Here is a 14292-nt window from a genome sequence, read left to right as displayed (position 1 = left end):
ACTTCTGATGGATTTATACCCTATGCAGCGACTCGCAACCTTGGTCTCTCTCTGGAATCACTTGGGGAGTGTTAAAAGGAAACACTCACTCCCCTGATACTAATGTCATTGTCTGACATGTGGCCTGGACAGCAATTTCTTTTTTAAATTGTTATTTATTCACTTGAGAGAGAGAGAACAAAGGAGAGCACGAGCTGGGGAGAAAGGCAGAGAGAGACGGAGAAACAGACTCCCTGTTGAGCAAGGAGCCCGATGTGGGGCTCGATGTGGGCCTTGGTCCCAGGACCCTGAGATCATGACCTGAGCCAAAGGCAGACGCTTAATAGGCTGAGCCACCCAGGTGCCCTGGACAAGAACTTTTTAAATAAAAACTTCTTGTGTGATACGAGTACACGGCTAAGGTTGAGAACCTCCACTGTAGAGTGATTTTCCAATTTAATTGTAGCTTCTCTGTTGTTATGGAAACCATTCTCAAATATTCAGTAAATTTCCAGGCCTTCTGAAATACAGAAGTGTGGACATAAATGCATCTTTTTGGGATGTTTCTGGGTTCTACTGAACGTCCATTCTCTGACCACGGAGGGAAGGCAGAATTCTGTTTTCCTTGTGGGTTTTACCCATAGTCACTTCCTGTTATGGGCATATGGCAGATAGAGGAGACATCATCTAGCTCATCTTTGTCATCCAAGGAGGTGACAACGTCACTCGAGCATAGAATGTGGGCTCAGGATGGCTTAATTAAAGAACAAGAATTGAATACCTCCTTTGTTTCACTTCTCCTTTGGAGCTTTCTGCTGATCATGGGCTGGGAATATTGATAATGAAGCATGTAAAGACTTATACTTTAATAATTTAATAAGGCTATAAGTGAGAGCCCCAAAATCTAGCTTTAGTGCCTGGACCCGGGGACACCCATTTGGCTGCTCAGGGGCATTTTGCCCCTTTCTCTTTGGAGTTTCAGCCTGGAAGAACAGTGGTATCCTACTAAACTCCAAATTCCCAATAAGGGGAGTTGACTTTATAGAAAATTCTAGCTGTTGTATCTGATTTATGTTGTGAAGGTAGAGTTGAATTCTGAGACTTGCATTTTAAAATCTGAAGATACGACTTTACTGAGAACGTTGACAATCATAACACACAAAAAGATACAATCTCTGCCATCTTAATGCAGATATTTCACCCCGTTTCCGTTTTTCTCTGGTAAAGAACACGGGATTTTGCAGCTTGCCATCCCAGCTTTGCCATTTGTTGATGTGTGACGTAGGCAAGTTTTTCAACCCCTTTGGTGCCATTTTCTTCCTTTGTAAGATGGAGATGACAGTTTCTATGCCCGTGGGTTGCTGCAGAGATAGTGCTGTTTACAAAGAGGCTCTGGTCCTGTCCCTTGTGAAGCACAGGTGTCAAAGCCGGGCTCCTTAGGATATTTCTGATGCTTCAAGGGTAAAGGTCCAGTTTCTCTAGAAACCCCCTACACCTCTCTTCTGTAATACTTGCTTCTTTTATTAAATACCCCAATGGGATGTCTCATCTGGTCCCTTCTTAAAGACAGGACTACGATGACTCCACCTACTTAAACTTATAACCTGCTTGAGGCATAAATTTTATCCTCTTCCTGATTCGTTAGCATTTAAAAGGCTCAAAGTTGTACATACAGATATATACATACAAGAGCTCATAAATGCGGTGTCAGGAGAGAGAACCCCAGATGGGACAGGGCAGACACTTCCTCATTCTTTCTCTTTTGAAAAAGTCCCTTCCCTAGCGGTAGGCTAGGCTGTTTATTTTACCGGCAAGACATCCCTCTTACTGTCAACAGCTCAGAGCCCCAAACATTTGAACAGCACTTTTATTCATAAACCAGATCCTTATCAAGGAAACCAAGCAACATCAACTCACACCTCTCCATTCTGACCCTAGGGTCAAAAGAACACCCAACATTGGATTTTCTTCCCATTCTCTCCACTTGGATGTCTTCACAACTTGGGAAAACACTAGACACTTTTGAAATGCGATTGGCCCCCAGCAGAAAGATGCTTAACGGGCTCAGATGAGTGCAGCAGAAAGCAGAGAAGACCGATATGGCAGGGTGCTAAAGAAAATCAACCAAGGTGAGAGTTTCTTTGTGTGGGAGTTGGGAGTCAGGGCTCACCCAAGCAGTACCAAAAAAAGACGACCTGCTTTCTTACCCCAAGTCCTGGAGCAGCTCAGCTTCTCCATCTGATCTGCTCCACAGATCTGAAGGATCCTGGGTGCTCATCTTCCCTTCTAGAGATTCTGCTCTGCCCATTCGCGCTCCTCACGTCTGTTAAGCCCCTGCCAGGTGCTACAGGAAGAGGCAGAGAGAGAGAGATAGGTCCTACTACTCCTCACTCTCTCCTCCTCTGAGAAAGGAGCCCACTGCAGCTGAGTCTCCAACCAGCAAGGAAGTGAAACTTGGTTACTCCTCCCACTGACACTCACCACCCTGGCCCCAAGGCACGGGCAGGAGTGTTCGGTCAGCCAGGAAGTATGCAAACTTAGGTAGCTACCCTGAGGACAACACGCAGTTTCTGTCAAAGAAAATAAGGATGATGTCACACCAGCCGGAATTGGGACTATCCATTCCAACTCTTTTCACGAGGCCAACCACAGTTTCTCTCAGCCTTGGAGAAGAGAGCACGAGCGCCCCCTCCTTCTGTCTCCCAAATGCAAGGGTCTCTGAGGAAGGTTCTGTTTCAGGATCATCTTTATGGTAGGTGAAGAAATCAGTCAAACCACTAGCCTCGATTCTGATGTCTGGTTTTTAGAACCCAGGCTTTCCAACACACTCGCAACGTTCAAATGGGCATGATTCAGAGACAATCACTGTTTTCTCTGAGAAGGGAATGATTGGAGGTGCCAGTCTTGGTGCCCAGAGTCTCTGAGCTCCAGGTCCTTCTCTGGGCTGACTCACCATGGACACTGCTTCCTGGGGGGTGGCTCAACGAGAAAGCCCACCCACCTGCAAGTGCTCACAGAAAACAGCTGTCTCTCTGAAGGCTGGGGAGTTGGGCAAAGGGCAGCAATGAATGAACAAGGAACCTGCCCAGCTTCCCGCCTTGCTGGAAAGAATGTGCTTCTGGATTCTTTCCCTTTTCTCTCTCTCTCTCTCTCTCTCTCTTTCTCTCTCTCTCTCTCTCTCTCTCTCTCTCTCTCACAAACACACACACACACACACACACACACACACACACACACACACACTCTCACTCACACAGGGATCACCAGGCTGCCCTGGAACTGAAGACCAACAGCACTGGCATGGCTGAGAGCTTGTTACAATGCATGGTTTCTGCCCCAGCCCATTGGAACCAGCACCCATATTGAAACAAGATCCCCAAGGTGACGCCCATGCCCATTAGTGTCTGAGGAGACTGTCTTACCGGGCACCGAGACAGAGGAGCTGTTCCTAAAGGAGAGGGTCTGTACCTGGTACCATTTCTCCTTCAAGTTTTTCCCAGCCCCTCTGTTGGTCAGTGACTTATGAGACCAGGCTACTCTGATTGCGTGGGAGAAATTCCAGCCCTGATAACACATAACCGATTGTACAGAAACATTTAAAATTCTTTTTGCTACAACTTGTACGGAGAGGAGCACAGGGTCCCCAGGCAAACAGATGTCAGCCCTGGCCCGGGAGGGGCTGAGTGTACGCTCGGCAGAAAGAGGAGCAGCTGGGCAGAGATTTCCTGTTCTCTTTCTAGAGCGTTTTGTTCAGTGTTTCAGTATCTATTTTGTTCCCATTTTAGCAAATTCTGGTTTTTCTTTTACTTAACGTCTCCTCGTTTTTTTCAGGAAAGAAACAAAACTGGCTAAGATCACCCTCTTCCCGTTTTCAGTCTTCCTGCCCTTCGCCTTTTCTCATTTTGCTTTCCCGTCTGTGACCCTCTCCTTTGAGGTTATTCTGTCACTTATTCCATTTTCCCCAGGGTCCCTCCCTTCCCTACTGCCCCCTGCTTCACGAACTACACGTTCAGTATTGGAGTGGTACCAGTTGCTGCAGTGTTGAAAGATGGTTTCAACAACATGATGGGTATTCATAAAAATATTTGGTAATATATTTTACATTAGATTGTTTGGATATAAACATATTTTTGGATATATAGGGGTGCCTGGGTGGCTCAGTAGGTTAAACCTCTGCCTCTGGCTCAGGTCATGATCTCAGGGTCCTGGGATCCAGCCCCGCATCGGGCTCTCTGCTCAGCAGGGAGCCTGCTTTCCCTTCCCTCTCTCTTTCTGCCTGCCTCTCTACTTGTGACCTCTCTGTCAAATAAATAAATAAAAATCTTTAAAAAAATAAATATATCTTTGGATATACATATGTGTGTATACACACACATATACATATACATACATGTTATTAAAGAAACTGCAGCTTTTGCTTCCAAATATGATATATATATATATATATATATATATTCAATACCACATAACTTACTTTTGACTTATTTCAATATTCTTTTTTTTAAAGATTTTATTTATTTGACAGAGAGAGAGAGAGAGCACAGCAGGGTAAGTGGGAGAGGGGGAAGCATACTCCCAATTTGAGTAGAAGCCCAATGCGGGGCTCTATCCCAGGATGCTGGGATCATGACCTGAGCCAAAGGCAGATGCTTGAGGACTCAGCCACCCAGGTGCCCCTTATTTCAAGATTCTTTTCAGTGGTACTGGTTCCTAGCACTGAATTCTTACATATGGGTTTCGAACATAGAAATGAATACAAACATACAAGCTGTTTTAACAATTCTGGAATATCTTGTGCTTTGTTGGAAAATTTTTGTCAAGAAATCTTGGGCCTTTATTTGAATGACTATCATATCCAAACCATTAATTGTCTCATAAAGAGAATTTGGGAGAAGTATTGTGTCTAGATTTAAATTTCTTAGAAGAATAGGCTTCTAACACTTGAGACTCCTCTATGGAGAACTTTAAAAAAATGACTATATAGTTAAAGATCCTTTTTGATCTTATTCTGTTTTTTTTTTTTTCTCTCTCTCTCTCTCTACAGAAAGCTTAAATATCATGATGTCTGCTTTTACCTGGTTACCTAGCAATGGCAATTCTACTCATTCTCTTCACAGAAGGAACAATGTTTCAGCTTCCTTAGCTAAGTGTGTTATTAAAGAAACATGATCTCCCCTTCACCATTTATGATGGTGAGAAATAAAGGATACATTTTGTAAGGGAAACCATGGACTGGGGTAACCAGAGCTTGGGATTGAGGGAGTCTTACTCTGTTTCCTACTGTCTGTTCTTCCAACTCATGAAAAAGAAAAGAAAAAAAATCACCATTTCATATTAAATTAGAGCACAGAAACAGCAGAGAAAGAAAGAACTGACCACGTTTTTCAGCTGCAGGCCAGCTCTCCAATGGGAGGGCTTCTAGCTCTCCCTTAATTCTATAGCAGGCTCAGAGCTGCCATATTGCTTTTAAGAATATGCCAGTTTAGTTTTGCTTCAAACCACCACCTGTGTGTTTTCTGCCACAATTACGTGATCGTTTCATCCAGTATCAAGGGCTAAGGTAATTGGGTTGTCTTGAATTAACTGAGACCCTGTTTTATTTTCTTCCCGTGTCTATAACAGTCCTAGGTTCTTTGTTGCATAGGCTGTCTGGATATGGCTATAACTCACTAACTTCAGGGTGTAAAATTTACTCAGGTCTTCCCAACCCTTCCTCTTGCCTCTTTCTTATTTCCCCTTTTCTCTATTGCTTTCCTACTTTTCATTTTCAATAGTCAATCTTGAACTCCGTTCTTAGCCTTCTTTATCTAATGTGAAATACTGGTTTCTTTTGCTAAGCCTGTGGTGTGGTTTCATTCCCTCATATCATCTACCAGTGTTTGAAAGTTGTACAGAAGTGATATCGCAGGACACTTCACAAAACGCATCAGGGGAGGTGGAGAATCAAGGGCTCCCTGCAGTGGAGGGAAATCCTTGCCTTGCACGGAAGCTCCCTCGGAGTCACACTGTGGCACGTCCCCCAGGAAAACTCCATTCTTTCAGAACTTCTCGAGGGCCATACGTGTGCCCATGTCCACTGTAATCCACGGTCGAGCCAAGTCCCAAGGGCAAGGATCGAGTTCATGGGTACTGTGGACCATCTCTATTCCTACCAGTATTTTCGGCTGCTGTGTTATGGAAACAGGGATAGGGTGTCTCCTAGCCATACGCGTTTGGCATTCTCCTCACGCTCTTCAACCTAGCTTTGCCGTCCTCCTTGCTCCTTCTTGAACTGGGGTCATTTTTGCCTCAGGGGTTTATAACTGCTTTTCCTTTTTCCTGGTTTTCTCTCCCTCTAGATCTCCTGTGCTTTCCTCTTTCACTTCACTCAGGTGCTTTGTTCAAAGGTCACCTTTTCAAAAGAAGTTTCCTTAGCTACCATAATAAAATGCTTCCCCTCAGTCCCTGGCTGGTCCTTCCAGTTTCCTTACACTCCCTTCCTGCTTGTCAAACACTCAATGTTGGTTGTTAAAAGACTAAAATATTTCCATCTAAGTTTCTAAATAGCCACTGCCCTGCACCCCCGAATGTCCCCAGTCATCTTGGCCAACCCTGTTCCCAGACACCTGAGACCCTTCCACTATCCAGTACATGAAGGGGATCTCCGGGCCTCTGTTCTAGGAGGTTTAGCACAGCCCAATAGAGTGGATTATTAGGCAGCCTTGAAAAATGTGCTTTTTCTTTTTTTTAAGGATCTTTACTATAGATATACAAATGACCTCAATCACATAAAGAAAAATTGATAGGAAGGAGGACATGGAGGAAATAGGCCTTTCGTTGGCTGGAAGCATCTCTGGGTAGGGGAATAATGAACACATTTTTTTTTTTTTTATTTGACAGAGAGAGATCACAAGTAGGCAGAGAGGCAGGCAGAGAGAGAGAGGAGGAAGCAGGCTCCCTGCTGAGCAGAGAGCCCGATGTGGGGCTCGATCCCAGGACCCTGAGATCATGACCTGAGCCGAAGGCAGAGGCTTTAATCCACTGAACCATCCAGGCGCCCCTTATGAACACATTTTTAAATGCTTGTTTATGTTGTTTTTATATCTTCTAAGTTATAAAATACTACTTTGAGAATTAGGAGGTATAAAGTAGAAAAAAAAGGAGTACAGTCTTAGTCATGTAATATTAAGTCAGAGGCAAAAGAGTGTAGAAAACCTGGGAATCAGCGGGGCGGGCTGGGTGGGGGAGTGAAGGTGGTCTTCCCCTGCCTGGATCAGCATCTTAGCATTGACATTGTTTGGGTTTGAGGGTCACTGGTGAGAAAAACAGATGGATTTCTCAACAGGTTTATTCTTGTTTCTCAATCTTCTTGGCCACTCTCGGGGCTGGATCACTACCAAACCTTCCTTACCCCTGCCTTGTAGCTACTAGTGAAGAATTCTTATATTTGGAGGAAGTAACTTTTAAGATCCCTTTTAACTGTGAGATATTAGGACTTTGGGGAAACAATGATGCAGGATTGCAGAAGCTACCCAACACACGCTGAGTATGCATTCTGCTTTGTATTGAAGCCTGGAGATCACGTACATTTCCCAAACACCTCTTCTCACAGTGAATCAGCATGCCTTCAAGACGCAGCAGCAGGGTTTGTTCGTGAATCCAATAATTTTAAGAGAGCACACGTGCATGTGGTTTAAGAGTAGGGCTTCATTTTATGTCATCTAATTTCCTAGAACTGCAGCGAGGCTTTCTTATCAAGTCATTTGAACAGATTACGTGATATGATGCTCCCTTATGCAAAGCCTCGACTCTGGCGCTCCTTTTACCATTTTAAGACACTAGTCTTACAAAGATGCAAACATCTGCATTTCAGGGTTGGTGTGACAGGTGCTGTTTGCACTGGCGAAGGGAGGCACCATCTGTATGGAAAGGTCATGCCTAATCGTCTTGGCACTGATTTCTGAATTCTGAAAGTGGGGACTGAAATGAAACCTTGAACACACCAGCATTTGTTTTTAAGTTTGCAAAAGTAGCTGCTCACTCAACAAAATGAAACTATGTCAGGTTACACGCTTTTGAATCTTGTGGGCTTTACTCAAAGCCTTTTGTCTTCTTAGCCAACTTCATTTGAGAAGCCCATAGATACAAATGACGAGGAGCAAAGATGATTTGACCAACTGGCCAGTTGAGATATTTCTGTGATGCTTCATTTCCCAGAAGGGATAGAATCAGGTTATGAAAATGGGTCAGCTTTGAAATCACCCACAGTAATGTGTGTGCAGGGGTTAGGAGGGTGGGAGCCGGTGCAGCGCCCTGGGAGCAGCCTAGCTGAAGTTTCCAAATGTTTTGGTCCACGGTAGGGTGGAAATTAAGAAACAGAAGTCTTGGAACTTTTCATGGAGAGCATCTTAGAATCTATTTAAGCTCCTCTGTTTAACAAGTGGGGCAAATGGGTTGACAAGTAATAAAATACTCACCTAAGGTCCCAGAGCAAGTCCAAGTGAAGCTGACTCAGTCCACATTCTTTCCTTAACTGATTCCAATGCTACGAACATCAGCAAATCTTATTGCTTCTTCTTCTTCTTCTTCTTTTTTTAATCAGTAAGTGTTTCCTGGGCTAGAATGAAACTGAGAGGAAATCTGAACCATATACATATAGTCTATTTGGAGCCTCAGTGAAATAAAATAAATTTCTGAGAGTGGAGACCCTGATTTACATGTCCCTAGAAAACTTTTTTGAAACTGTATCAACAAATACATATTTCTTAAAGTATCCCTAGAAGCTTTAAGTGTTGACATGATGGCAAATACCACTGGACTGTAGTCACGTGGTGGTTTTCCTTTGTAAACTAGCCTTGCAGTCTGGGCACCTGTGGTAGCCCTCCTCTGCTTCCACCAGGCAGGGCTCCTGTGGTGAGGATACGCTGCCACTAGGTGGCGGTCATACCGCACTGCTCTGGAAGCTATGACTGTTTTCTCCGGAGTGGAGATTTAGCTCCATTGGGTTTTTTCCTCCTATCAGCTTAGTTCTTGAGTAAAAAAAGCGGAGTATTACTCAACACCACATTTATAGAAGATACATTAAAAACCAAACTATTAAATGATTTAGATGTCATTCATGACCTGTCTCATTAAGTTTTAAACAGTTCAATCCTTAATTCAGCAAGCTGTCCTTTCCTTTAAAGTTTTGAGAACTTACCAAAAGAATCTGAATGAATAAAAAGTGATTTGAATCTAAAACTTCAATTTAATACCTAAAAAATGATTTCTTTGTTCCTGTGTTTATGATGTATTTTAAGCACTTTTTCCACTGTTTAGTAAATACAAATCTTCAAAGTATTTTCTTTTTCATTTAAAATAAGATAGTAGGCCCTATTAAACTGCTATTGTAATGGTGACTGGGAACAGTGAGATCTCTTTGGGGGCTCCCAAGGTGAAAGCAGATGGAGGGCGCCCCCCCCACCCCCCACTCCCCACCATGGTGATTTGGCCACAGCAACAATTTTGAGGTAGGTTAAGTTTATCAGGGCTCAGTTCCCTGCCCATAGATCTGGAGTCAAATAAAGATGGAGTCTTGGTATTTAAAATATGTTAATGAGAGAAAAGAGAAGTTTCCCTTTAAATGTAAATGTGTTTCAGTCAGTTCTGCGGTCTGTATAAAAGGGACTATTACCAAGGTGAATTATTTCCAGAAGGTTAAGTGGAGAGAGGAAGCAGCAGAAAGGGCAGAATTCTAAGGAGCTAGGTGAGGGATTTGAGGGGGAAACATTGAGAAGGAGTCAGAGGACCCTGACTATTTGGAGCCTCAGTAAGAATTGCCAGAAAGTAGGAATATGCCAGAAGCTCTTAAAGTAGGAATATGCCAGAAGCAAAAAGTATGAATCTAGCCCTGAGGGGAGTTTAAGTATCCCAGTCCAGGGAGGAGCAGAAATTCATGACTCTGAAAGGTGGGGAGCTTGGAGCTGGCACACTGAATGGCCCAAGGCCAAGCACAGGAGGAGGACTTCTCCCTGTGGGTCCATGGACCACCAACCTCCACATCTCAACTGGGCTCAGGGCCCAAGCATCTGCATCTTTGACAGTCACCCCAGTTGATGCTTATGGCCTCCAAAGGTTGAGCACCATTGGAGATAGAGGCAGAGACCGCAGACCACAAGCGGTGTGGATAGATTTTTCAGGCTTCTAGGGAAATGAGGGCTGTAAGACTGAACAAAGACAACCAAGCATCTCCTACCACCCCCACCATACCATACCATACCACCCCCACCAAAGAAGTCTTGGTCATTCCTTTGAAGCCTCTGGTGTGTGCTGGCAGGCAGTGTGCTGGGTAGGTAGAGTGAGGCCATCTTCCGGAAACAGGAAAGGCAGGGATCTCTCCATGCTTGCAAGGGCCAGCTAAGTTAACCCAAGCTCTCTTGCCGCCATGTCTCCACAGCTCAGCTGAGACTCGGCTAGGCAGCTGTCAGGACGTTGTCCTTCCTGTGGAGATCCTCCAAGTGCATTCTACAGACAGAATCTTCTTAGGGGTTACGCATTATGCAATATCACTAATGATTCTAGAACTTCGGGTTCAGACAGATACTTTGTGTCTGACAGAGAAGGGGCGGATTTGACAATGGTGGTCCTCAGGGCTGGATGCAGGCAGGCCCACAGTGGTTTTTCCTGATTTCCATTCAACCTAATCTCTCTTTCCCTCCAGAACCTTTGTGTCCTGGCAGGAAGTATAACTGTTCAGTAGTATCACTCTTTCCTAGGTGATCCAAGTCCCTTCTGGGGGCACTCGTTCTTTAATTAAAAAAAGTAATTTGTCCAGGCTCGCCCATCCCATATTCTGTGGCAAATACAGGGTTTCCCCCCAAGATCTCTACAAATCTGGGGGGCTTAGTTATAGGTCTCAACTTCATAGTTATAGGCCTCAACTTCTTGCTTCCCCCCAAATCGAGGTCACTCAGGCCCCTCATATGCCTTCTAGGGTGATGGACTATCTCCTCTCACCACACCACCTGACCGCAGGTCAGACATGGTCCCCGAACCTCAGCTCTCCTGCCAAGGAGATGGAGATAGCAGACTTTGCTAAAGCCTTGCTTGAGAAATGGAGGGAGGCTCTTACTATAGCACAGCTCAGAAAGAAACTTCACATGGAATAGCAGACTCTCTGCTGAATTTCTTCTTCTCCATCTCCACAGAGCATCCTCTGGGGACCAACTTTGCCCTCTGGCTACCACTTCCCACCATCTTGCATGGGACCCCTTTCTTCTCCCAACCCTGTCACTTCCTGGCCCCCCTCCAGAAAAGAGGTTGAAGGGAGATGTTCTTGCTTGAAAGAGAGGTGAATATTAGAGCCCAGGAAGCAGATAGCCAAGGGCTCCAGCTAACAGAAGAACAGATTGGAGCTGCCCTGTCGGTGGTTGGAGACTATGTCTGTGGCAGCGTTGCCACTTCAGAGACCAGAAACTGAGGCTGCCCAAGAAGAGAGCAAGAGCTGGAGCAGAGGGGAAGCAGCGCCGCTCCCATTCCCCAGCTGGGAACCTCAAGACGGAGTCCAGAAGGGGGATGGCGGAGACCTGGTCACTGGCAGGTGGCGGGGATAGGTCCAGGCAGCACAGGGACAAACTGGTAAAGTGCCCGGGCTGAGGCATCATCCTGATGGGCCCTCGAGACATGCAAGTGAATCTCTCGAGGCATAGAAGGGGATGCCTTTTCTTGTGTCCTCATATCCTCTTTCAACATCCAGAAATGATCCATTGTCTTTCTAATGTGCAAACCAAAATTGAATAAATCTACGTGCAGATCTGAGTCAGTGCTTCTTAAACTTTAATGTGCACATACATCATCTGGGGACCTTATTAAAAAACAGATTCTGAGTTGGTAGGTCTGGGCTGGGGGCTGGAGTCTTCATGCACAGCAAGTAAGGTGTGAGTAGGTGATGTTGCTGCCCATGGGCCACCCTTTGAGAAGCAAAGGTGGAAGCAACCTGATGTTTCCACTGACCTTTCCCTGGGCCTGGGCATTTGCAAATAATGACAAAACATAGACACTCGGGGTTTGGAAAAAGACAACCAATTCTTAGCCCACAAGGCTGAATATTCATGGTGGACTGTAAGCTGGACGGTAGAGCGACGCGGTGGGAGGAGGATGAAGTAGCCATCTTGAGACTCCTCAGGGTTACCCTCAACTGGAAAATCTATTTTATCCTCATTGCTCTAGCCCGGGAACAAAATGTATGAATAAGCTCCCTACTCCAAAGCCTCTCCTTCTAAGGGAATTGACCCCATGTTGTCTCCTTGTTGCTGCTTGATGACCAGCCAGTGACTCTTTCTCAAGAAGTGGCACACTGTGGCTTGGGCAGGGATTTTTCGATTCCACACTTGACCTTTCAGCTAGAGAATGAAAGACTTGCCCCGTTTGGGGGGCAACCCCTTGGTGCCCCTAAATTAGCATAGGGAGGCCATCTACTTCACCCTACTTCACAGTGCTACATTCCTGTCCTTTAACCAGTCCCCCTTCTAAGAGCCCAGTACAATACAACAACATGTCACAGCAAACCTTTGTCCTAGGGTTCCATGTTGTAGTGTTAGTGGTGGCAGCTGCACCCAGCCCCAGAGGGACACACATGTTTAATCCCTGCCAGCCTGTCAGTCCACTGTCCAGCTCTTCTTGTATACAGAACTTTGCACAGCAACTCCCCAAAGAGTTATAATTAGAATTTTCAAAGCACATAAACAAAATCCAAGCCACATAAGTCTACCCGCCCAGCCTCAGGGAAGCTACAAGTTTCAGGGAAAAACCTTTTTTTAGAAGAACAAAAAAAGGGACGCCTGGGTGGCTCAGTTGGTTAAGCAGTTGCCTTCAGCTCAGGTCATCCCAGCGTCCTGGGATCGAGTCCCACATTAGGCTCCTTGCTCGGCAGGGAGCCTGCTTCTCCCTCTGCCTCTGCCTGCCACTCTGTCTGCCTGTGCTCACTCTCTATCCCTCTCTCTGTCTTTGACAAATAAATAAATAAAATTAAAAAAAAAAAAAAAAAGAACAACAACAACAACAAAAGTTTGCAGGAAGGTAACACAAAGAAGTAGACTCAGATCCAAACAAAAACAGAAAAGGAGCTAACAAGTGGCAACAGACAAAAACCAAAAAGAAAAAAGAAAAAACCCTAAGAAACAAAAAACAAACCTAAAGCAACATAAACACCTACTTGTTTATTGAGGATTATAGTTAAACACAGAAATTTGGGGGCGCCTGGGTGGCTCAGTGGGTTAAAGCCTCTGCCTTTGGCTCAGGTCATGATCCCTGATCATAGGATCGAGCCCTGAATCGGGCTCTCTGCTCAGCAGGGAGCCTGCTTCCTCCTCTCTGCCTGCCTCTCTGCCTATTTATAATCTCTGTCTGTCAAATAAATAAATAAAATCTTAAAAAAAAAAACAACACAGAAATTTGGATTTGGATGGAGAGAGTGGTTTTGATGAGCTGGGGAACTCAGCTTGTAGATTGTGACTTTGGAGAAATCCCCCCCAGCGGTAAATGGTTCCACATGCATCCAATTGTTCATGGAAGAAGCGTTCACTGAGCACGAGCTAGTTACCTGGCTAGGGAAGCAAGCAACGCGAGAGGTGCCCAGGTGGCCCCTGCCTTTGAGGAAGGGGAAAACGCATAGGAAAATATGGAAGATTCCTAACTAACGGCAAACGGGTAAACAAGCAGCCGTTTTGGCATAGCTGGGCTCCCATAGCGGAATGCCACCTTAACTTCCAGCAGGAAGCAAATTCATATGACTTTAAATTGAGAGAAGGAAAAAAAAAAGGAGACATTTGAAATGCCATTTAAGCATAGTTTTCTCTCTCTATTTCTGGCAGTGATACAATAAGCTATTCTCCATGGGTTATCCCTTGGAACCGCTGTCATTTGGTAACGAACCCTGTCCCCAGTACTCTATATCTAACATCAAATCCTGTTTTACTAAAGCGTTTTATTTATTTCTTTTTAAAACATTTTATTTTTGCATTATCTCTGCACCTGACGTGGAACTCTAACTTACAACCCTGAGATCCAGTCACAGGCTCTACCGACTGAGTCGACCAGGTGCCCCTACAGAAGTGCTTTAGATGCAGTAAAAGCAACAATGATTCCCTACATTGTTCAGGAGTAATATTTCCATGCTAAGCAGGATCCCCTAAAAAGTGTACTGATGATGATATCCCCAGCAGGGTCCTTTGTGGATTACTCTATGCCGTCATCTTTTCTCACAGCCTCTGTTTCACCGTCTGGTATTATTATTGCTGAGGTAGAAATGATTAACCTGAGGTTTGCACATGGGCATGGCAGTAAGAAGTGAAACCT

General features: G+C 44.9%; 1 protein-coding gene and 2 long non-coding RNA genes across 3 annotated transcripts in view; 2 read left to right on the top strand and 1 right to left on the bottom strand.

The window, feature by feature from the left end:
- The window catches only part of DAPP1 (dual adaptor of phosphotyrosine and 3-phosphoinositides 1), a 49356-nt gene extending 46935 nt beyond the window's left edge, over window positions 1–2421 (bottom strand). Inside the window, exon 1 of the mRNA XM_013054055.2 lies at window positions 2187–2421. Within this exon, the coding sequence (XP_012909509.1) occupies window positions 2187–2287 (101 nt within the window). The 5' untranslated portion in view covers window positions 2288–2421. The remainder of the gene's footprint in view (window positions 1–2186) is intronic.
- LOC123388076 overlaps window positions 1680–14292 on the top strand; it is a 54646-nt gene continuing 42033 nt past the window's right edge. Inside the window, exon 1 of the long non-coding RNA XR_006602619.1 lies at window positions 1680–2108. This is a non-coding gene — a long non-coding RNA (uncharacterized LOC123388076). The remainder of the gene's footprint in view (window positions 2109–14292) is intronic.
- On the top strand, window positions 2448–5204 carry LOC123388077. The gene is made up of 2 exons (XR_006602620.1): window positions 2448–2731; window positions 5024–5204. It is a non-coding gene; the product is annotated as an uncharacterized LOC123388077 (long non-coding RNA).

This window comes from Mustela putorius, unplaced genomic scaffold (genome assembly GCF_011764305.1).
Source record: "Mustela putorius furo isolate JIRA1106 unplaced genomic scaffold, ASM1176430v1.1 tig00003871_pilon_pilon_pilon, whole genome shotgun sequence".
NCBI lineage: Eukaryota > Metazoa > Chordata > Mammalia > Carnivora > Mustelidae > Mustela > Mustela putorius.
This window is presented reverse-complemented; position numbering and strand designations above follow the sequence as displayed.